Source organism: Amblyomma americanum, chromosome 2 (genome assembly GCF_052857255.1).
Source record: "Amblyomma americanum isolate KBUSLIRL-KWMA chromosome 2, ASM5285725v1, whole genome shotgun sequence".
In the NCBI taxonomy this organism is placed as follows: Eukaryota; Metazoa; Arthropoda; class Arachnida; order Ixodida; family Ixodidae; genus Amblyomma; species Amblyomma americanum.
Genome location: NC_135498.1, coordinates 4,317,348 through 4,340,843, shown reverse-complemented (window position 1 = coordinate 4,340,843; position 23,496 = coordinate 4,317,348). Strand labels below are relative to the sequence as shown.

Here is a 23,496-nt window from a genome sequence, read left to right as displayed (position 1 = left end):
ACTCGCATTCAGCGACACGGACGCCCAATTCGCAAAGCTCGCATCGTCTGTGGCAACGGAGCTTGATTGGCTAGCTCCTTGGCTGTTTTGATTGGCTAGCGCGTGGACGCCAGCCAATTACGAGCCATTTTCGCGTGCGACTGACGCCCTGAGAAACCAGGCCCTCCGCCATCCGACAGCAGTTCTACTTTCGTCTAGCCTGCACGGTGCAGACAGGACGGAGTATCGGGTGATCGAAGGGACGGAAGCGAGTGGTGAATTATGGCCGGCCGTGTCGCCAAGGGCGAGGCAGAGCCGGCCGCTTCGATGGCACGCGCGAGTGCATTGCACCCGCCCTAATATCGCAGATGGAACGCGCAGAGTTTGAAGGGAACGGCCTTACTGCCTCCCGCGGCACGGGTCGCTGCTCTCCAGTAAGCAATATCGCCACCAGGCGCCGCTTTTGTGCCCGAAGATGACACAAAGCTGGACGAGATATTTTTGCGGATCATTCGAAGGAACCCTTTAGTTTTCCCCAACAGATCCTCACAGCAATCGATTTGTACGGACCGAAGCAAACGCAAACGAAGATTTCAGCTGCCGCAGGATCTGCTCCCGTAACGCGTTTCTTCCTTGAAGAGCACAGCACAGCGTCAACAAGCACCGCGAGGTCTTAATCAAACGACCTGTATTCATGTGTTTGAGGACACATATAAACCTAACGGTTCGTCGTCATGCCATAGCGTTACGAAAGCTCTGCTCATTGGCGGCCCCTGAGCAACTATGTGGAAGCCCTTTTTTGATTAACAATTACACCGTAATTGGTTAATTAAATTAGTTTTAAAAGATGGCTCTTTATAGCTAGCTAGTGCATGGTAGCGCCATGCTACATATGTAAAGCATTTATTAGTTGTTATATACTTTCAGAAAATGTATTTCTGGAGGCACACTGTATTCAAGTATACCGCTGTAATCAGTTCATTACTGAATCGTACCTTAGCTCCCTATGCAACAGACAGGCTCTTCCTAGTGACGCGCGTTCAGCAATTGATGAAGACTTGACAAGACAAACAAATACTCTAATGCTCAGTTATTGTCGTTGTAGTAGCAGAAGTAGTAGAGTGGTTGTCGTAGATTGCTTTATTTAACGAAGTAATACTAAATTTAGCCCTGGACAGAATTCTACTGCTGCATTGCTCAATAAAGTAATTATCACTGCTACTATTACTTCTGCTTCTACTACTACTATTACAACTAACGCTACTAGCCTCGCTAAAGGGACATTTGCTTCTGCAGATATTCGCATTGTTTCCTCACAGGGACCAAGACACGTGCTTTCTTTAACTGTTACGCACAGGTGCTGAATGCTCACATCTTCGTTTTCTCATCGTTGGTGCATGTGCAGAATTTCTGTCAATATGTCCGCGTGCCATAACGCTGAATGTGCAAGTAATTATACTTTTCACGAGCAAAAGAAGCGAATACTTTTTGGAAACTGAGGAAGGGACAGGGGAATCATTGCTGTTATAACGTTTATGGTGGTGTTCATTCAGCACATAAAGTGAGTTATTTCAGACATGAAGTCACTTCACAGGAAGTAGAAGGCAAACAAATGCGGCCGGTGGAAGCGGAGGTCGTGGGTACAGCTCTCACCAGCAGCATGTGATTGTCGTTTCTGTAAAGTTATCGACTATTAAAATAACTACTCAGTTATTTCATTCGTTCACTACCACCACAAAACAATAGTAATGGTACCAATATTCCCCTCTGATTGACTTGGTTTCAAAAACTGCCGGCTTTTTCCATCCTTAACAAGCCATCTTTGTGGCCTGATGTGAATAACAACATTGATGTGGATCAACATTCTCCCCAGAAGGGCAAATTGAAGAAAAGCTCCTTCGCAGGTGATATTTTTGACTGATTACTATAAAATGTCCATGTTAAGTAGGCGGTAACGTGGTTCGACGTGCGTCACATACAGAGCTTGGACTTGCGACGAGGGTGTAGATACTATATGCAGGACTTTTCTGTGCACGAAACGGTAAAATTATTTCTACTTGAAAAGCAGTGTATGGATAACACAAAGGTAAAGCATCGACAACCCTCTCTTGCCAGCAGTGCTGGCTTTTATTTGAAAGCGCTCGAAGCACTTCCGTGACGCCGTGCCTTATGCTTCTGAAACCGCGATCCATATCGACTGTCCTTTGTACATGCATCCTTTTGCGCAAATTTAGCTCCCAGCGACACGTATGAGGATTATGACTTTAAATGTTAACGCGGTACAGATTTTCACTTGTCTCGAATTTCGGACTTCCCAAATGTGTCCCTCTTGCACGCGACAAACACGAAAACGAGCTTTTAAAAGGAGCCTATATTGTTCAAGGCGAAAAGCTGGGCTTGTTGGTGCGTCATCATTAATTACCATTAGTTATATGCGCTAGTCTTTTAATTCGCCTATAGGGTCTCGATTTAATAAAAACTGCAAGATGTTGAACGATGTCGTAACACTTCAGGCTAACACGTGAATGACATTGTACGATGTCCACAAGTACGCACTGCTTATCCCTGCAATGTTCATAATAAAAAGTAAGCAAAAGAAAAATAAGTCTGCACACACTAGTGCAAGTATATTGGTGTCGTCAATATAAATGTGCATGCAATGCATATGCCTAGACCGGCGGATAACGGAAGAAAGTCATGTGACAGGAGTTCCGATACAGTCACGTGCAAACGCACCGTTGAACTAGTGTCGCGTGCCTGTCAACTGGCGCGAAGTTCGTCAGATGCTGCTTGCATTCGCGAAAAGCACAAAACATTCATTTTCGTACATCTTGGCGCCCCACTTAATTGGGTGTAACGTGCCGTTGAACCTATATGTGCCCTTGTAACTGCGCAAACGCACTCCAGCAACCACTGCACGACGCAATTGCGCAAATGAAACCTGCAGCAGGCCGCCCAAGGCGGGCTTCGACACAATGCGCGGCGTTATTGCAGCGAAGCCAGCCACGGCGGCCGCGAGGGCAACGCACGCTCCAGGCGCCGCTCACCATCCTCACGACCAGGCAGCATGCAGCTTACTCTGGCAACCCCATTGATTGCTTGCCAAAATAGGTATCGGCATGGTCTGAAATCTGAACGATTCTTTTTCATCGCTGCATGGGCAAACCAGTGGCACCAACCAGCGAAGTTGCAGGCCGAAGTAATATGAAAAGGGAAAATAAACTTAGCAGAAGTGAAAATAAATTCATTTCTCGACAGCGAACCATATCAGCCTGTAATACAAATCGTACCCATACCTTCCAGTCGTACCGCACGGTTTGAGGAAACTACTGAACAAAAAATAACGGATGATTTATTGTGGCCAGGTTAAATTTGATTTAAGTGCGCCAGCATTCAGTTTCGGTTCAGGGCTCGGTTTTCAAGGTAAAGCAGGCTTTAGGCAAAGATAGGCGAAATCGGCGAGTGGGGGCCTTGTGCTAGGGAAACTGGGAAGGTGGGGGGGGGGGGGGGGGGGGGCATTTGAGCTCCGATAGCGTTAACGGCGGTTAATGCCCATATAAGCGAAATTGGTCTTTTTTTCTTTGTACTCATAGTTCTCTGGGAGCCGTGGTGCAGCCGTTAAGCGATGCGCCACTGCCCTGCGATGGCAGCATACCTGCCACCGGTTGGGCTTGTGGTACCCAGGTTGTTCTTCCTGAGAAACCTCTCGCGATCAATCATCAATTCAATTTCTACCTCCACGGTGGGCAGTTGCTCACAATCCGGTGGGTAGGTTGTGAGGACGTCATAAGGTCACGATACCTAAGTGGCCCACCTGGCTCCTAGGTTACTTCAAGGTCAAGCAGGCTTCAGGCAAACATAGGCTACGCACTAAAACCAAGCGCCTCCAAAGTAGATTAGAGGCGCTTTCTATACGATGCGCTGGTGATCGCATGTACAAGTATACGCGTGTGCGACATGTGACGCTCACCGACCTTCCCTCGCTGGTGCCGACGGTGAGGAGGCACTTGAAGGCGAGCCGTTCGTGCAGGTCGCTCGACTCGATAGCAGTGGCGATCATCAGCGAAGCCATGAACAGCAGGCCAGTGTTCTGAGAGCATGGAGGATAGACATACAGAGGGAAAAACAGAGAAATGGAGGCTTTTTAATAAGCACGATGCATTACAAACCACTCCAGCTGGTTTGTACAAGAAAGAGCTGGCGTGTCTGCTTACGTTCAGATAGAAGGAGGCCACTTCTTCTGTGGATAATACGCCCAGGAACGGTAGTAGAACGATCGGTAGCAATGACGTCACCGAAAGAGGCACCGGCTCCACCACGTAGTAAATACCCATCCAGAGCGTCACGAAGGCGACCCACGCGGCCTGCGTTCCACGGGGAAGCATGCGGGCTGCTCTCAGTCAAAACATCAGCAAAGGCGCAAAATCTTGCACAAAGGCGCGTCATGCGCGCACTGTTGCTGACCGAGCCGCAGTGCTGGCTAGGCCAGTCGGGGACAAAGCGAGCTAATCCGAAAAGTGCCGCCGTACTGCTGCTTTTCTGTGAGCCATGCCATTCCTGTGCAGGTCTATCGCCTCAGAGTCGCTATAGGTGCGCGGTGCTTGAAAAAAATCTGAGCTTCACAGAGCACAAGTTCAAAATCAGTTTGGTAACTCTGATGATGGGCCAATGCCCGCGGGATCTAGCTAGCATAGGCTTTTGCTCCCCACGATCTCGGCAGTGATTCGTGGAATAAGCGAGACAGGGCGTCGCCTACAAACTTAGTTTTCAAAACCGGATTGTAAAATCATGCCGTAGAATCTCACTTTGCTGTGCTTGAAGATGTAAAAAAAAAAAAACTCGGTCCATAGCATAACAGGATAAAACGCAAACCAAATCGACAGCTAGAGGTCGATCACACGAATATGTGAATAGCTCTGTTCGACTCGGCATCCTTCGGAACAGTAAGAAATGACGAGTACAGAAACGTGTTTTGTGTTTCTTTTCGTCTCATCTTCAGAACAGAAAGGCATAGCAGGTCGATCGACATGGCTTGTCGGTAGATCGCACTCAGACAGCTAGATTCAGCATGTGACGCAGTACACAGCCAGCAGCTTTCATTGAAGTTGTCCCCCTGACACTGGAGATAATGAGCTCGTAGATCCCCGTTCGGTCTGCTTGACCGCAGCTTCAAGCGACCATCTTGGAGCCGTCACTTTCAAACTTATTCTGCGAAAAGCACAATCCCACAGTATACGTTGCTTACCAAGTGAGCCACGATGGCTGCAAGAATTTTGAACTCTGCCGCATATCATATTCAAAAGACAGTAAGCATCGTTAAGAAAGAAAGTGCACAAAAACGGTGCGGACGAGGCAGACAACGGGACAGGCGCGGCCCTGTTCTGCGCATCGTCCACGCCGTTTGTACGCTCTTTATTAACGATATTCAAGAGACCTCATTTCACCGATAGAGGAAGCAAGAAAAAAAAACAAGAAGCCCCAGTGGCTGCTGGCGCCCTTATATAGATCAGAGCCACTGCGCGTGAACTCACGTCTGTGCCTATGCTCAGCGGCATGGGAAGAAGGAGCAGAGGTGTCGCCGTGGCCAGGATAGGCTTGAGCGCTTTCTTCCATCTTGGAACTGGTATCTTGTCTTCCATTCTAGAAAACGCACACAAAAAAAGTCCGTCTGAATTCCCAAAATTCCTTGACCTCGGTCCCTAGAGTACAATATCGCTAAATCTAGCAAGCAAGATGACCGCAATGAGTCATCGTAACGAGAAATGACTCCCAGCAGTGTCAAGGCGACTAATCTTCCCGGAAGGAAGACGGTGTTTCTAAACTAACTGCGCCACTAAGTGAATAGCAGGATTCGTGTTGAATGTAAACAGCTATAAACAGCGCCATCGTTGCAGTGCACTTGAAAGTAAATGCCTTCCGACAATTAAACGCGCCTGCGGTGCAAATACGAGGCGCGACACTTGCAATGCCCGACGAGGCCGTCGACACAAAACCCTGTGCGATCGCCAAAACACAAAAAAGCGAATGTCGAGACACTTCCGCAGCGAGCCGCCGTGAACGATGTGTGTTCCAGGATAGGGAACGCGTGAAAAAAAAAAACTGCATATCCGCAATAAACGCTGCGTCCGTTAGAGATTGCCGCTGACAATCGCAGGTGTCGGAGACACAGGCTGTGAGGCCCCAGCGATCGTGCCACGTAGCTGAGGAAGCCATCATAAACAAAGGTGCACGGGATTATCATTTTCCTAATTCACTGTTGGGTTTCCTTCCGCAGAGTAGCGTCGAAATAACTGCCGCACGCGGTATACACCTCTACATATCGGCTCCCTGGGCGCCGCCTTATTGCTCGCTATTGTGTGCATCTGGCGCTGGCACATTGGAAGCGGCAGTAATAGTAGTAAGTGTTTATTGATAAAAGATATTAAAAAAGGAGGTTAAAAGATTTTTGCCAACCCCGGCATCTGCCATCACTGTGTCGGCGACACCTGAGCTGGGGCGCGGAAATGAAGAAGAGAAATGAAAGAGGTGAGGGGGCAGCAAGAAAAGGCACAGGGAGTGGTCAAAAGTAATAATAATAATAATTGGTTTTTGGTGGAAAGGAAATGGCACAGTATCTGTCTCATATATCGTTGGACACCTGAACCGCGCCGTAAGGGAAGGGATAAAGGAGGGAGTGAAAGAAGAGAGGAACAAATAGGTCCGTAGTGGAGGGCTCCGGAATAATTTCGACCACCTGGGGATCTTTAACGTGCACTGACATCGCACAGCACACGGGCGCCTTAGCGTTTTTCCTGCATAAAAACGCAGCCGCCGCGGTCGGGTTCGAACCCGGGAACTCCGGATCAGTAGTCGAGCGCCCTAACCACTGAGCCACCGCGGCGGGGCGGTCATAAGCGGCAGCGAAACCGATTTGCAGCACTCCAGACAGGAGACGTTTCCGCTTCTCTCTCACCCGGCGGAAAGGTCTATGTACTCGGCGTGAGGCTGTCGCAAGTAGGCCTGCCCCGCGATTGTGGAATCTGACCACTGAAGAGACAGAGACGGGCGCACAGCGTCCCGGGATGGACTCCAAGCCGTGGCAGGCATTGCGATGGAGCTTCCTTTGTGCTGCGCGATATCAGTGCGCGTTAAAGAACTCCGGGTGGCCGAAATTAATTTCGAGCCACTTTCTCCCTGTCTCCTTCATACCTTTCTTTACAGCGCGGTTCGGGTGGCCACCTGGAACACGGCTACTACAGCTGCTTTCTTTTCCTCATAAAACTTTTGCGTCTCTCGTTTTCCTGCAGTTGAAACGTCGTGCAAAAGTGAACCGCAGCAGTCGAGCTCCAAAGCAACGCCCGCCTTCCCAGGGCTTGGACGTGTCTGCGACGCGAGTTTGGGACGCGAGATTTAGTTGCAGGGAACATCTTTACACAAGGACGTTGCTAGCAGTCGGCGAAGCCTGAGCTGCGAATTGAATATGCACTGCCTTCCTCCCTGTCTGCTTTGACTTGACATTCCAGAACGGGAAAAATGCCGGCTGCCACTGCTGACGTCACCTGTGCCGCGCGTGCGGCGAAGATTTTCGAATTTAATGCGTAGAAAAAAATTTACGACGTCATATAAGGACGGAAGTGTGTAGTTGGGCCAGTTGGTGCAGAGTTAAGACCCTTCAAATCCGCCGCGTCCTGGATAAATTCTCAAGTTTTAGTCCGCACCCTCTGCTGTACGTGTGCCTATTCTTGCGTCCTATATCAAGCGCTGTTTTCTCAGCAAGGTCAGATTTGAAATACAGCATCAACTAATCACGCGCGCAACCTGTACACATTTCTTATTTTGTAAAGAGTTTGTGTATATTATCTCTCCCCTTATCCTCTCTTCCTGTCCCCTGAGTTCGTTTCTCCATTCTGCCTGCTATCCTTTATTTCCGCCGCCCCAGCTCAGGTGCTTCACTATCGATGGCGGATGCCGGGGCTAGCAAAAATCTTATCCTTCCTTTTTATTATTACTTTATTATTACTTTTTATTATTACTCAGGCTTGCTTTTTATTATTATCACTACTACTATTACTATAGAGCATCAAGTGCGCCCATTATAAAACAAAACTGTTTAAACAAGCACATCTCGCATTTATCCGTGTGCCACCACATTAATCATCGCACGCCTGCTACACCTTCGTCATTAGGAAAAGGGGGTCATCTTCCTACTGTACAACGCGACTCGCTTGTTAAGAACAAGATTTTCTTCCATCGCTGGGACAGTGCTTCTGCAGAGACATCTGTGGCGCTCTCCCCTCGTCAGTAAGGCTTGCTTGCGCGCTATCTTAGGCGTGCACCCGCAGAAAGCGCCTTTCCGGCGCGCGTTGCGCCGACAGGAACTGGGTCGGCCGACTTGAGCTGGCGGTCGAAGGCCACCTTCCCCAAACATCCGCCGCAAGCGCTTGCAGCGTGAATTTCCGACAGGCTTCCCTTCAGCGGAAGGATGAAAGAATGTGGGCTGTGGAGACTAACATCGATACGAAAGAACAGACTTCGAGGATAATTTGGCATGCTTCTAGAATCAGTCGATATGTAAGCCACTTGCCGAGTTTCGATGTCGGCATGGTCGGTTTGTCGCTGACAAGTGTGGGCGTAAAATAAAAGGAGAAATATATTTTGATAGGGGCACGTGTTAGACATGCTTACTTCAGAATGCCACGAGGCATATGACGGCGCGGGAAGTTCCTCAGCCTGCTGCAGCCGCGGAGTAATGTCACGCCAATGCGGCACAATTGCGGTGCACTGTCAGCGTCCAGATGTGTTCAGATATAGTGCGCTTGTGGGCGACCATGCGGTCAACGGCGATAGCCGCTATCACGGACATGGCTCGCTTTCTATATTTTACCTTAAAGAAGCTCCTCGAGGCCGGACCCCATATAAATGCTAGTCACACGCAAAAGGCGCTGGACCTATCTGTTCCAGCATTTACGATTCTGTTTGTGACATGAATCAAATGCAATTGCTTTTTGGGGAAAGGAAATGGCGCAGTACCTGTCTCATATCGGCGGACAGCTGAACCGCGCCGTAAGGGAAGGGATAAAGGAGGGAGTGAAAGAAGAAAGGGGTGCCGTAGTGGAGGGCTCCGGAATAATTTCGACCACCTGGGGATCTTTAACGTGCACTGACATCGCACAGCACACGGCCGCCTTTGCGTTTTTTCCTCCAACGAAACGCAGCCTCCGCGGTCGGGTTCGAACCCGGGAACTCTGGATCAGTAGCCGAGCGCCCTAACCACTGAGCCACCGCGGCGGGGGCTGTGACATTTTCCAACCACAGCTTTCATGCCAGCAGCTTTGCATAGTCTTTGATAATGTGCAATAGACACGCACAAAACAATCTTCCCATATGATGCATCATATGCATATGAGACATCATCCTGGGCTTGCCGGTTTCTCATGGTAGTAATTCTTGCGGCGCACCACGACGTGGCGTGACAGAAAAGGGAGCCGAACATGCGAACTGACCCGCCGCGGTGGCTCAGTGGTTAGAGCGCTCGGCTACTGATCCGGAGTTCCCGGGTTCGAACCCGACCGCGGCGGCTGCGTTTCGATGGAGGAAAAACGCTAAGGCGCCCGTGTGCTGTGCGATGTCAGTGCGCACGTTAAAGATCCCCAGGTGGTCGAAATTATTCCGGAGCCCTCCACTACGGCACCTTTCTTCCTTCACTCCCTCCTTTATCCCTTCCCTTAAGGCGCGGTTCAGGTGTCCAACGATATATGAAACAGATACTACGCCATTTCCTTTCCCGAAAAACCAATTATTAACATGCGAACTGCAAAAACTCCCCGGGTAAATATTAGACGACACCATTAGTGAAAAGCAATAACGTATTATTTCCTCTTTGTACGAAATACGACAAACATATCACTGTTATAATGTATACGCCCAAGACTTTCTTGTATGCTGGTCCACAAGGGATCGGTGTAAAACGGCGCAGTGACGGGGTGATCAAAATCTTTATTCGCCTGCACCTTTCGCTTCGTAATGGTAGACTTAACCGCTGAAAATAAATCAGTGCTCCGATAGCTGGCGCTCAAAGAGCAACTCCATATATAGGTTTCTCTGGAATCAATTATAACGAACCTCTCATGCGCATTCGGTTTCCTGTTCTAATAATTTCGGCCATATTTCGCTACTGTGCGATATTCTATTTACGCGCAAACCGATTGTAATGTAGACCGTTTGACCACGTCATTTGGTAGGATTTTTACACGGAGTTGAGGCGATTTCTTGCGTGGTCTGTCATAAACATCGCTTGCAGATTGACCGCCGCGCCACAGTGTTGCTATACAAAAACCTTAGGCCCGTTTTCACTCTTTTCAGCCATATGAAAGATGCCCTCTCTTGCTGCCTCTGGTTTGTGCACTCAACGTGTAAACGAGAGTGAAATAAAAAATGCCACGAAAACCACCGCGCCCGGCCACGCGGCTTAGTTTCGGTTGTCTTTTTACGATTCCAGTCGTTTTTTAAATGTTTCATTCACTATTTTAAGAAGCGGTTTGCTCTACGGCAGGGGCGGAGGAAAAAAAAGGTGGGTAGACGCAGGGAGTTTAAACAGAACGCCATTCAGCTCATAACGTTCATGGAATCTCCAGAGTTGTATTTTACTGTAATTTATGATCCGCCTGCTACGCCATCAGTAATTTACTTCTTTAAAATGTTTACCATAGTGGCTAAGAGGTCGAATTATTAGTTATTTATTGCATTCTGCCAGCCTGGATGTCAGGGCTTAGGCAGGAATGCGTCGTACATAATGAAGCATTGTACAGCAATACAATGTCCGCCCAGTCGAGAGAACAGTAGCATGCATGAGGAGAACGTGTTACGTGCAAAACAACAGGTAATATAAACACTCTGTTCATACGGTGTGAAACACTTTCCTATGTGTCAGGACATATCATGAAACGCATTAAAAAAATTGGCTGTGGTTTATCTCTAATTAAACCTGGAGTGACGCGATAGCTACAGCTGGCCGAGTCAAACTTGCTCAGTTGAATTGCAGTCAGTCTTTCGCTGCTCCGTTTCGCTGGGCGTTCCTTCTTCATCTTCGTCCCACTTGACACGGCGCATGCGCAGAGCTGTGGCAGCTCGGTTTCGCCGGCGCGCCGCGCCGCCGGCAGCAGCAGCTGTTCCGTACCACGTGGCTGGTCACGTGACCAACCAGGTTTCGAAACCACGTGACCAGCCACAGCGCCGCGCCGCCGGCAGCTGCTCCGCACCACGTAACCAACCACGTGACAGCGTGGCGGCGCCACCGCGCTGAAGGCTCGAAATACAACCGTAATGTAGCTATCGCTACAAAATTGGCGGTGGTTTAGCTCTGGTTAGACCAGGAGTGACGCGATAGCTACAGCTGGCCGAGTGGAACTTGCTCAGTTGAATTGCAAAGTCAGTTTTTCGCCGCTCCGTTTCGCTGGGCGTTCCTTCATCTTCGCCCCACTTGACACGGCGCATGCGCAGAGCTGTGGCAGCTCGGTTTCGTCGGCGCGCCGCGCCGCCGGCAGCAGCAGCTGCTCCGCACCACGTGGCTGGTCACGTGACCAACCAGGTTTCAAAACCACGTGACCAACCACAGCGCCGCGCCGCCGGCAGCTGCTCCGCACCACGTGACCAACCACGTGACAGCGTGGCGGCGCCGCCGCGCTGAAGGCTCGAAATACAACTGTAATGTAGCTATCGCTACAAAATTGGTGGTGGTTTAGCTCTGGTTAGACCTGGAGTGACGCGATAGCTACAGCTGGCCGAGTGGAACTTGCTCAGTTGAATTGCAAAGTCAGTTTTTCGCCGCTCCGTTTCGCTGGGCGTTCCTTCTTCATCTTCGTCCCACTAGACACGGCGCATGCGCACAGCTGTGGCAGCTGTTTCGCCGGCGCACCGCGCCGCCGGCAGCAGCAGCTGCTCCGCACCACGTGGCTGGTCACGTGACCAACCAGGTTTCGAAACCACGTGACCAGCCACAGCGCCGCGCCGCCGGCAGCTGCTCCGCACCTTGTGACCAACTACGTGACGGCGTGGCGGCGCCGCCACGCTGAAGGCTCGAAATGCTACTGTAATGTAGCTATCGCTACAAAAAGAGGATACTGTCGAACAGTCAACCACATTTGGAGGTAAGCCGTTCCAGGTGCGGATCGTTCTGGCAACAAATTAAACCTCAAACAGGTGTGTTCCAACTAAAAAATCAGTTCCTTTGTCATAAATGAAAAGATGGGTTGGTCGCCCAGTAACTGAAAGAAAGTAAGCGTTTTTATTTATTCAAAGCTGATCGTGGTATATCAAATATGACCGTTGAACCTGATTATGAAAGCACCTTGCATTTAAGAACACTTGTCAACTAGCTAGCCATCGTGGTCATAGCTGTAACAATATCCCTGAGAACGGGAGAACTGGGCAAGTTGGTGACTCATTGTCGAGAAAATCATAGCACACCAAACTAAAACAGGACGAAAGACGAGAGGAAGCAGGAAAAGCGCCATTAAACGTCGCACAATCAGCAAGGCATCGGCCAATCGCAGACCGGGGAATCCGCACCCGCTATTACGTACAGCGCGGCATAAGTGCATGGGCACAATTATCGGAGGAGTCTATGCAAATGCGCCACGGCTAGGCTGCCCACTAATAGTCATACTCGTGCTCCAGATTCCGGCCTCTTAAATAAGTGGCATAGAATGAAAAAGATAGTAAAATTATAGAAGACGAGGTCTTCCCACCTCAAGGCCCGCAAGCAGATACCGGAGGTGTGATGATCGACCCACTGCCGGAGTGTGCTGTCAGGCGGCGTGCTGTTCAGGCGTGAGCAGACGGCGCAGCTACTACGGCACGACCAACTGCACGTTGGCGACAGCCTCTCTGTCTTCATTGTTTCCCCCTTTCCATTCTCACTTTCTCTCGCGATCACAGAGAACCAAATACGGCCCACGGCGTGCCAGCGACACTCGATCTGGCTGCCGCCGCGCTCCATCCCCATCTCCTCCCGACTGCAACGAGAGAGCTCAGCGGAAGGTAGGCTAGCTGGTACCTTACCGGCTGCGCTCCTTGCGTTACAGGGCGTCCTGCATCCGCCAGACACCTGATCGTCGAGCGCCGGTCTTCCGATGCTGTAGCTGTAAGGGGGCCGCGGAACGAGGGTCTCTCTCTGTCCCAGGTACGCAGGTAGTACCTCTGAGCCGAAACACGACTACCTTGTCCGTACACCTTCCATCACATTCGCTCCTCCGCAACAACTTGCGATCGCGATCTTTTGAGTGAGCGCATCGTCCGGCTTTCTCACACATCTCGGCTTCTGTCTTGAACTCAACGATCAGAATATTGAGCGGAAAAAAATTGCCACACGTTTAGAGAGTGGTAACGCGAAGCCCTGCGGCGTGTTGCGTAATGCCAATGCCAATGGGATTGTTAGTGACGGTGGGAAGGGGTGCCTTTGCTGAGGGTGTTCGAGTAGCCGGATGCGCTAGCTCGAACATGGGGGTAAGTGGGCCACGCACAGTCACTTATCCTTTCCATTCCGTATCCATTCATATAAGGCGTGCGTCCGGCGTGACGACGCAACGAGGAAGAGGGGTAAAAGGATGGGGGCGAGGGAAATGCCGACGGCACGAGTGTCATCATTGTGCTCGGATTGACATTCTGCCAATCGGTGTGTCTCGTTGTCAGGATGTCATGCTTGAAGGCGCTCCGCTCTGACCAATCAACGTGGGGTCTTCTAATGGCGTCATGCGTGACGACAATTAGTTTGTTACAACGACGCCGCATAAGAGAAAACTTGCACTCAACAGCTGCGGCTGTAAAAGGTTTGGTGTCCACGCTGATTTAGTTACCCATCGCGATCCTCGCACAGTGCCTTCTGGCAAATCGCGTATACAATAGAAAAAAAAAACTGCGAGATAGGAATTCGTGAATATAAAAACCGCAGTTTACAACAGAAAGCGTTAAATTGAGAAGCTTACACTTTAGTTCAAGCGCGAGCTAACAAATGCTACCATTGAGCCCTAGCAAGTTCGCGAATTTAGACGCCAACGCGGTACCGATAGGTAGCAAAACCCGTAACGTCAGCCTTAACGGGACACTAAATGGGAATACTAAGACAGACTAGAGTGATAGTTTATCGTCACATGATAGCAAATATGTCATTTTTACCGGAAACAAAGATTTTATCAGCCAAAAAGTTGCGTAAAAGTCAAGTACATGTGGCTCTGCCAGGCGCCAAGACGCGCATGCGCAATCGCCCTGAGAACGCTAGATGGAGCCACGTTCCCGTCAACTACACTTCCAATAATCCGGTTAGGACACCAATGTTGTGTTCGCCCGCAACAGTGGGTTATGCCGCAATATCGTCATCATCATGACCGCGCTACCCTGCCGCGTCGATACAAATCAGCGCGCGCGCAGTGAGGGGCGCGGCAGGCGGTAGCAGTAGCGGCACGCGCTATGCTAAATGGCCAATTACCGTACAACTGCAACCCGCCGCGGTGGCTCAGTGGTTAGGGCGCTCGACTACTGATCCGGAGTTCCCGGGTTCGAACCCGACCGCGGCGGCTGCGTTTTTATGGAGGAAAAACGCTACGGCGCCCGTGTGCTGTGCGATGTCAGTGCACGTTAAAGATCCCCAGGTGGTCGAAATTATTCCGGAGCCCTCCACTACGGCACCTCTTTCTTCCTTTCTTCTTTCACTCCCTCCTTTATCCCTTCCCTTACGGCGCGGTTCAGGTGTCCAACGATATATGAGACAGATACTGCGCCATTTCCTTTCCCCAAAAAACCAATTATTAATTATTATTACAACTGCACCTTGCCAGCGTGACCGCTCACTCGGCCGGCGGGTTTGTTCCAGTGTTGGGCCTACTTTCCGGTCTTACAAATGGCGCCTCCTGTTGGTCGGAGAGCTCCATCGCAAATGAGTCGTAGAATGACGTAACTGTGCTCATTTTCCCGGGCGGTTTGGATGTGAAAGGGTTTCGGGACTTTCATTTTCCGAATTTCTCAACAACGCAGCCAACTTTCCGCACCGAAAAAAACGTCGGTAGTGCTCTCGAGCAATGGTCCATCCGCAGTGGTGAGTTTCAAATTTCCCTTTAGCGTACGTTTAAGGGGAATGACTAACGCCTATCCGTTCCTTATTTTTTCATTCATGATACAGAGAATGAATTGCGGTTTCCTTTAGATGACTGAAAGTAGCACTCCAGAAAGAGAAAAGGAAAATTTAATGTTCTCCTCTTCATGTATCTATCTCTCAATAAACGTTCCGTTGAATATTTTCAGAATTTTTTGCTCTGCTTGATAATTCCGACATACCCGAGTTTTCCCCATCCGTGGCACACCATGCAAGGCCTGGGAACGCCCTGGTGTTTTACTAACCGCCGATACTGCTATTCCCTCGCCAAGCGGTCACAAAAGGAGCAAAACTCTTCCACCAAACGAGGAGACAAACAAAATGAAAGGTGTTCAACGTTACCTTTGTCCCTTCTTGACGCAAAACGTGGACGACTAACAGCAAGTGTTATTAAAGCTTACGAAAGGCGTACGCGTAATCCAAGATGAAATACGCGTTCGGCGCCGCGGTGGCGCAGTGGTTAGGGCGCTCGGCTATACTGGTCCGGAGTTCCCGGGTTCGAGCCCGACCGCGGCGGCCGAGTTTCGAAGGAGGAGAAACGCGAAGGCTCCCGTGTGCTGTGCAATGTCAGTACACGTTAAAGATCCCCAGGTCGAAAGTATTCCGGAGCCCTCCACTGCAGCACCTCTTTCTTCCTTTCTTCTTTCACTCCCTCCTTTATCCCTTCCCTTACGGCGCGGTTCAGCTGTCCGCCGATATGAGACAGGTACTGCGCCATTTCCTTTCTTCAAAAGCCAATTTTCATTTTTCCTCAAGGTACGCACATGAAAACGCATCAAACGCGCCGCACGTACTGTTCCCAGAAAAGCCAGGGTGCGCACTAATTTCAGCGTTCTGCAGACATCAAAACGAAATGAATTTTCATTCAATTCGAATTGAATGTGAGGTCTATAAATAAGATACAAGAGATAATCAGACGAGCTCACAGTAAACAGCGTCTTCGTCCATCCTCTGACCTGATATTTTATCCGAGTGCGCAAAAATGCGCGGCGGTTACTCAGAAAGGTGTTTACGGCGAGGGATAGGGTTGCAGAATATTTCGCGCAGTGCATCCAGCAAGGGGCTCTCACGTTACTCATGGGGGCAGCGCTTCGTTAGGTCGCTGTCAACCAACTGCCGCTAACCTCGCTCCATGTCCACCTTTTTCTTTCTTCCCGTTTCATAAATAGGCAAAATATTTTTTCCATGTTGTGGCAGGACAAACGTGCTGCCACGTAGAGGTGCAGCAAGGACCTTTCGAGAAGGCGCAAGCACAGGTTTCCCAAAAACTTGCCCACATTTTTCCGAGACGGTCATGTCCTTCCAGCGTTCATAGCCCCTCCTTCTCCGCAACCTATGGTGGCTCACGGCGTTCGGCTCCCGAGCCCGAAGACGCGGTATCATGCATATCCCGGCCGTGGCGAGATTTTATGCAAGCGAAACACACAAAAGGCGCACGTGTGCTGTGCGATGTCAGTGCGCGCGTTAAAGAACCACAGGAGCTCGAACTTAATCGGGAGGGCTTCGAACTATAGCCCCTCTGCCTCTCTTCCTTCCATTTGCCTCATGGCACTGTTGACGTGTACGCCGAGAGTGAGGCAGTTACAGTGTCCTTCCTTTTCTACCAACACGGCAGACGGGAAAGCCCTTGACAGCCACCCGCCGCACTCCAAAGCGACGCCGAAGCCGGGCCCCCGGTTTGTGCCGAATCCGTCTCACCGTTTCTCGGACGTGCTCTCTTCCGCCTGGAGGGCTGCCTGGACGCACCTGCGTTTCTGCACTGCTGCCTCCTCCCCGGTCATCTCGCCCTTCGATGACATCGTGGCGGGGCTCGACTCAGCTGCGTTGATTTGCTCGGGCTTTAGCGCGCCTTCGAAGGTATACCGCGCTACGAGACAGAGGCGAACGCACCCGGTGCTGCACGAGCCATACCTCGGACGACAACGCGTTCGCTTGCAACGAAAGGGGGAGAGAGTGGGGAGTCGTTTTGTTCACAGTCTGCGTGACCATCTTGCTCATTCCTCAGCCCAACCACTTCGTTTGTATGTGTATGTGCTATAATACTGGGGCTACGGAGAAAGAAGGATAGCGTCTGAACCTGTCGACTGGGAGCAAACAAGCCCCTATCACCGCCTCGTGAAAAAAACGAAAACTGTTTTTTTGAAGAAAAGAAGCGGCGCAGTAGCTCACTTCTGGGTGGACATCTCAACCGCGCCGGGAGGGAAGGGATGAGGAGGAGAGAGAAATTTAGCTTTAAAGAAATTTAATTTTGAGATAAATTCAATTCAATTTTCAATTCTGAAATTTAATTTAATTACTTTTGCAGGCTAGCCTACGGGTTGTTTTTTATGCCCCAGAATAGTTGGCGCGCATGTGCCGCCTAGTAAATAAAAGCAGGAGAAGGCCAGCCCGTAAAATAAAGCACACGAGACCACCCGTCGGCTGTGAGGTCGTCGTTGTGAATATAGCATAGCTCCCGCTTGTGGCAAACGTTGCATCGGCCAGACAGGGCGGTGTATCACTGAACGCCTGCAAGGGCATCGCAGGGCATTTGATTTCCTAAATGGCGGCGGTCATTTAACCGACCGCATTCGCCGCAATTGCTCGCACAAACCAGCATGCAAGCCGCCATTTTCGAAACAAACGCGCGTGTCGCGCAAGTTGAGCACGCAAAAAAAAACGGGAAATTTCCGGAGCCGTCTGTATTCACGGTGAAACAGATAAATACATCAGAGATCCTTCCGTTGCGCTCGGCAAAAAAAGAAATCGGTTATCTGAAGGCAAACTTGTCCGTGGCGTTAGCCACGTAAAAAGAAGGAAAAATACGCAGATGTGCAAGAATGAACGGGGGTTGTCGGAAGCCTAAACTTTTGTTTGTTTCATCTCTTTGATTGTCATGCTGTTCCCGAAACGTATTCGGGCGCTATAGTGGTCACCAGAGTCGCGTATTGCATACAAAGGCTTACTTTTGTGGAAGTCCAGCGTCTATGCTCTCTACTCTCCCTCTGCCCGTGCCTTACGTGCGCTGGAAAGATGAGTCACGTGTCACGTATATAGGCAAGCCGTCGTCTGGCGCTCGAACCTTCCAGTGACAGCGCAGTGATGTACAAGTGAGCTTCCCTAAAAGCATGCTGTCGCAATTAAAAAAGTGTGATGTGACTACATAGGGCTTACTTAGGGCTTAGCAACTAATGCTATGAAAAAAATTAAGTGACCGCCCCGCTTTTGGCATTTCTGAGTGGATTTGCGCTTCCAGGCCTCGGCTGCACGCTTCCGAACGATGTCGCATTCTCGGACTGCACAGCACGAGGTCGCTGCATCGGATCCCGTCCCCGAAGGCAGCATTAAGCTATCCGCTCAGTTTTCCCTCTAATGGTGCAGGCTGGCATGAAAACGCTAGTCGCACATACTTATTTATTCTTCTGTCAATCTAAGTATGTATTGCTTATGAACAATTTGGTTGGTGACTGCACTCCAAGTTCGGGATAAGGAAGACGCGTATGCTTGCAATTTCGTTGCCTTTTGCATCGCGTCCGAGATGATTTTCAGTCGTAAATTATTTGATTGAATTAAAAAATACAAAAAATTAAAATACTCCCCAAATGTCTCTTGACAAGATGTAGCCAATGCTGCTGCGTTTTTATTCTTCAAGTTTTGTGTAATTACGTGCACTCAATATTTACTACAGTGTGTGCATTCCTACGTATACTCTGCTCTCTTCATATGCGACCTGTAATTTTCATATAGTCAGGTCCCCTCTTCGCTAAAGCAGGGCTGCCACGCTTGCTCTCTTGCGCTTTCTAGGGAATATGTGCGGCAGAGCGTCAGGTTTGAGGAACTGCCACTTTAATGGCATGCTGAGGATTCGCAACACAGCAAGACTGCATGGTGACAGTGGAGAGACTTCAGCAGCACAAGCTGTGGGCTTGCTTACAGAGAGTCAGGAAGGCTCTAGCGAGGCTTTTGCCAGGATGGCCACCAGAATCAGCGCCCCCTGGCTTCCCCTGCCGCTGCAGATACAGGCTGTGCCAAAAGTAGCTTTTACGGCTTTGTTGACGGCACCTTCCAAACCAACGAAAACAGGTCATAAACGCAGGCGGAAAACGCAATGATTTGCGCAGCACGAATTTTTTTCCTTACGGCACAGAAACAATACTGCGGTGAAACTATGAGCATGCACTTTACTACACAGGCGCGCCGCACACTAAGCGTCTACCGGAGAAGCCGATGCACGATCGTCGGAACTCCGAGAAAGACGTAGCACGACGGCCCCCTATTGCGCACTGCACCACAAGACCACTGAACGGGAACAGTGAATTAATACACTTTATGTGGAGCCGTGCTATATTTCTTGAATTTTTGAAGCCTCCTTGGCGTACGCCAGCGATAAAAAAAAAACACGTTTCACTCAGCTGAGCAGCTGGGAGGCAGTTGGGCAAGTAGACGGTTCACAGTAGTGCACCAAGTCCCCATCCTACGCTTGCCGAGTGGCACGCCATGGCTTGATGGCACAGAATACAAATATGCACCCGCAAAGTAAACTCGCGTCGCGTGGGCATTGCTAAGCTTTCCTTTGTTGCGGCGGACGTCTCTGCGAATCGTCGGGAAGGATTGGGACAAGACAGCGCACATCTGTGTAACAATTCATCATCTTGCTATAGCCTTTAACTCTTACCCAGAATGGCATGACCTGCGCCGTAGCAGGAACGGCATCAATTTGTGGAAAGTGCATCTCACGACGCAGAGGCTGCTGTATTGGATGACTTGTCTTTGAGCCGAAATACATTGAAATGGGCAGATTTACAGTTGCTACAAAGAACAGAAATGGGTCGTTACAGCTACCTGGCGAAATGAAACCAAGTACCAGGAAGGCTTCCACTGCAAAGCCCTTTGACCGGTGGCATCTGAACTACGCTTGGAGACAGACTTGGAACGATCACTGCTGGAGATTTTCACGTGCAGCCGGTTTACCAGCGCCATCAGCCCATGCACACACTTCCACAGCGCTCACCAGATCACCATATGCAATCTGCCAGGTGTGTGTGTGTGTGTGTGTGTGTGTGTGTGTGTGTGTGTGTGTGTGTGTGTGTGTGTGTGTGTGTGTGTGTGTGTGTGTGTGTGTGTGTGTGTGTGTGTGTGTGTGTGTGTGTGTGTGTGTGTGTGTGTGTGTGTGTGTGTGTGTGTGTGTGTGTGTGTGTGTGTGTGTGTGTGTGTGTGTGTGTGTGTGTGTGTGTGTGTGTGTGTGTGTGTGTGTGTGTGTGTGTGTGTGTGTGTGTGTGTGTGTGTGTGTGTGTGTGTGTGTGTGTGTGTGTGTGTGTGTGTGTGTGTGTGTGTGTGTGTGTGTGTGTGTGTGTGTGTGTGTGTGTGTGTGTGTGTGTGTGTGTGTGTGTGTGTGTGTGTGTGTGTGTGTGTGTGTGTGTGTGTGTGTGTGTGTGTGTGTGTGTGTGTGTGTGTGTGTGTGTGTGTGTGTGTGTGTGTGTGTGTGTGTGTGTGTGTGTGTGTGTGTGTGTGTGTGTGTGTGTGTGTGTGTGTGTGTGTGTGTGTGTGTGTGTGTGTGTGTGTGTGTGTGTGTGTGTGTGTGTGTGTGTGTGTGTGTGTGTGTGTGTGTGTGTGTGTGTGTGTGTGTGTGTGTGTGTGTGTGTGTGTGTGTGTGTGTGTGTGTGTGTGTGTGTGTGTGTGTGTGTGTGTGTGTGTGTGTGTGTGTGTGTGTGTGTGTGTGTGTGTGTGTGTGTGTGTGTGTGTGTGTGTGTGTGTGTGTGTGTGTGTGTGTGTGTGTGTGTGTGTGTGTGTGTGTGTGTGTGTGTGTGTGTGTGTGTGTGTGTGTGTGTGTGTGTGTGTGTGTGTGTGTGTGTGTGTGTGTGTGTGTGCGCGCGCGCGCGTGCGCGTGCGCGTGCGCGTGCGCGCGTGTGTGTGTGTGTGTGTGTGTGTGTGTGTGTGTGTGTGTGTGTGTGTGTGTGTGTGTGTGTGTGTGTGTGTGTGTGTGTGCGTGCGCGCGCGTGCGCGTGTGTGTGTGTGTGTGTCATCCGAAAACATGCGCATGCTCCAAAACTGGAAACGATTTGCAGGATGCAAGTGTCACCACGCTAACAAGGGAATGCACCAACTCCTCGACCGAAACGGGTGTAACATCCACCTTGTGCAGGCGCTGCCTTTTGTCGATCGCCGAATGCCGAACATCTATGCTGCAGCCAGCGCTTGCTTTCCTTGCGCATTCAGCAGACTGCGATGGGCACACGTACTAAAGACGCACCCATGGTTACCATCCAATGCGGTTTGTAAGAGCTGTGGTACCACCTCGGCCTCGCTCGTGAACATTGCAGGTGCACCTACAATGGCTTAGGAACCGCATACAATGGCACATTTCTGCAAGCTGCCTCATTTCAGTCCGACTAAGGAGGAGATGTCAAGCCTTTTGACTCTGTGAAAGCGAAGCCTTCTCTAATCGTGTACTCCTTTACTATGCAGCCGACGTCCGCACCATCATTCGCATAGGTGAAGATCCAATCAAAACGGCAAGGCAGGCAACGTCATTTTCAACAAAAGGCTTTCGACGGGGTCCTACGGTCTAACGGGGCAAAGATCAAATGAAAGAAGCTTCCCTCCAGGTGAAAAGCAGGCACACTCAACAGTACAAACAATTAAGAAGCGCTATGAAACCGCTAAAAATGTTTTGAAATGCGTGACGTGGTTTGCGCGTAGGCAGTGAGGTACCGCGTCATCCGTGAATGATTACTTGAAATATGGAGCGCACAGTGGGAAAGCCCTTGGGGCCGAAATCACTGGGGCAGATGCCCGGGAAGTCGTCGTACTCGGGGTTCATGACTCCGAACACTTCCTCCAGGTACTCCGCATCCAGTGCTATGACGTTGTCGAGCGCGTCGTCGCCGGTGGTGTAGGCGACGACGTCCTCGCCCTTGCATGCGAAGTGGTAGTTGGGGCGCAGGTTGGCGCCGTCGGCCGTGATGCTTTCCTGGCGCCACGTGGAGTCCACCATGTCGCACACCTCGGGCAGAGAGAGGATGCCCGTCGTCTTGGTCAGCGGCCCCGGCGGGCCGTGCTGCAGCGGCTGTATCTTGTACAGCGTGGCGCTGAGGTTGCTGCAATCAGCCGGGTTTATTTTGTACGTCAGCGCCACGAAGGGTATGAGGTGGCAGAAGGCGGGCCGGTCCGTCTGGTTAATTTTCTGCGAGTAAACTGTGAGCTCGCGTATTGTGTACGTGGTCGTCCTGGCGCGGTTGGTGAGGTTGCGCGGATACAGCGGGTACATCACGATGGTGTGATACGCTCTTCGGTGTGCCAGCTTGCTCGTGTTGTACGCCGCGTTCTCGTAGTGGCCGTACGGAATGAGCATGCCAAACGTCCGGCTCTCGTGCTGCTGGAACGCGTCGTTGGTGTCGTTGTACAGTTCGGCGAAGCTGCGGTTGAGCGAATCCGGCGCGTTGGTCCACCAGATGCGGATGCCGTCGTAGTTGTTGTCCCTCATCCAGTTGAGCGCGTTCGTCTGGAACGTGGCCCTTTCGTTGTTCCTGTTCTCCAGCAGCCTGTGGAAGACGGCGTCCTCACCCCGCACCACGAGCCAAACCTTGAGGTGGTAGTTCTCCACCTTGAAGCCCGCCATTCGGCGCACAGCGTTCAGCGGGGCTAGGTCTACGTCAGGGCGCTCGGGCTGCAGCTCCATATTGTCGTCCAGCCTGTAGCAGCAGTACATGGCGTAGTGGCAAAACATGTACGGAAAGTACGCGATGCCGTACGTGCGGCGGTGGCTCACGAAGCCCTGCTTCTCGGACCAGAAGGGACACAGGAAATAGTGCAGGTACGTCCAGACTGGCAGTGCGTAGTCCTGGCTGAAGTGCCAGCTGTCCTCCGTCGTCGTAGTCGCAGTGCTCGAAGTGATCGTAGTGCTAGTCGGGCCGCTCGGGCCGCTCGGGCCGCTCACGACGATCGGGCCGACCGGACCTCTGGAGGAATAGTCGACCTTCGATGTATCGATGACGTCGCCGTCATCGTCGGGCGTCCCGATAAAGAGGCCTGCAAACGTGAGCAGCAGCAGTATCAACAGCAGCAGGAGCAGGCAGCAGACCACCACCGTGACTTGGCGCTGGTTTTCCTCCTCCTCCCTAGAGGTGCGGCTGAGGCTGCTCTCAAGTGAGAGCTCCGAAGCGACGCTCACGTCGGTGGGCTCCATGGCGGCTCAACTTTCAAAAGCAGCGCCGAAAGTGAGACGAATTCGGGAAAGCGGACTAGGCAGTGTCGCCCGATCGAAGGCCTGTGACACTTCTTCTTCCACTGGCACCCTTGCGCACGGGCGGCGCGATGTTGCTCGTGCGACTTTCCTGTGGGTTATTTGCTGATTGGGCCAGCAGCAGCTAATAATACGCGGCGCCCATAAAGCTGCACGGATCGATAAAGAAAAT

The 23,496-nt window shown here is 50.9% G+C and overlaps 1 protein-coding gene across 5 annotated transcripts in view; it reads right to left on the bottom strand.

The window, feature by feature from the left end:
* Positions 1-23,496, bottom strand: part of LOC144120445 (solute carrier family 13 member 2-like) — a 99,277-nt gene that overhangs the window by 32,933 nt on the left and 42,848 nt on the right. For 4 of the 5 annotated variants that reach the window (XM_077652842.1, XM_077652843.1, XM_077652839.1 and 1 more), the window contains exons 2-4: positions 5,511-5,619; positions 4,194-4,343; positions 3,954-4,069 (exon numbers count right to left, since the gene is read on the bottom strand). In XM_077652842.1, coding sequence (XP_077508968.1) covers positions 3,954-4,069; positions 4,194-4,343; positions 5,511-5,618 — 374 coding nt within the window. In that variant the 5' untranslated portion in view covers position 5,619. Of the gene's footprint in view, positions 1-3,953; positions 4,070-4,193; positions 4,344-5,510; positions 5,620-12,704; positions 12,888-23,496 lie in introns of those variants that run through there. The other variant, XM_077652838.1, reaches the window with a different exon arrangement.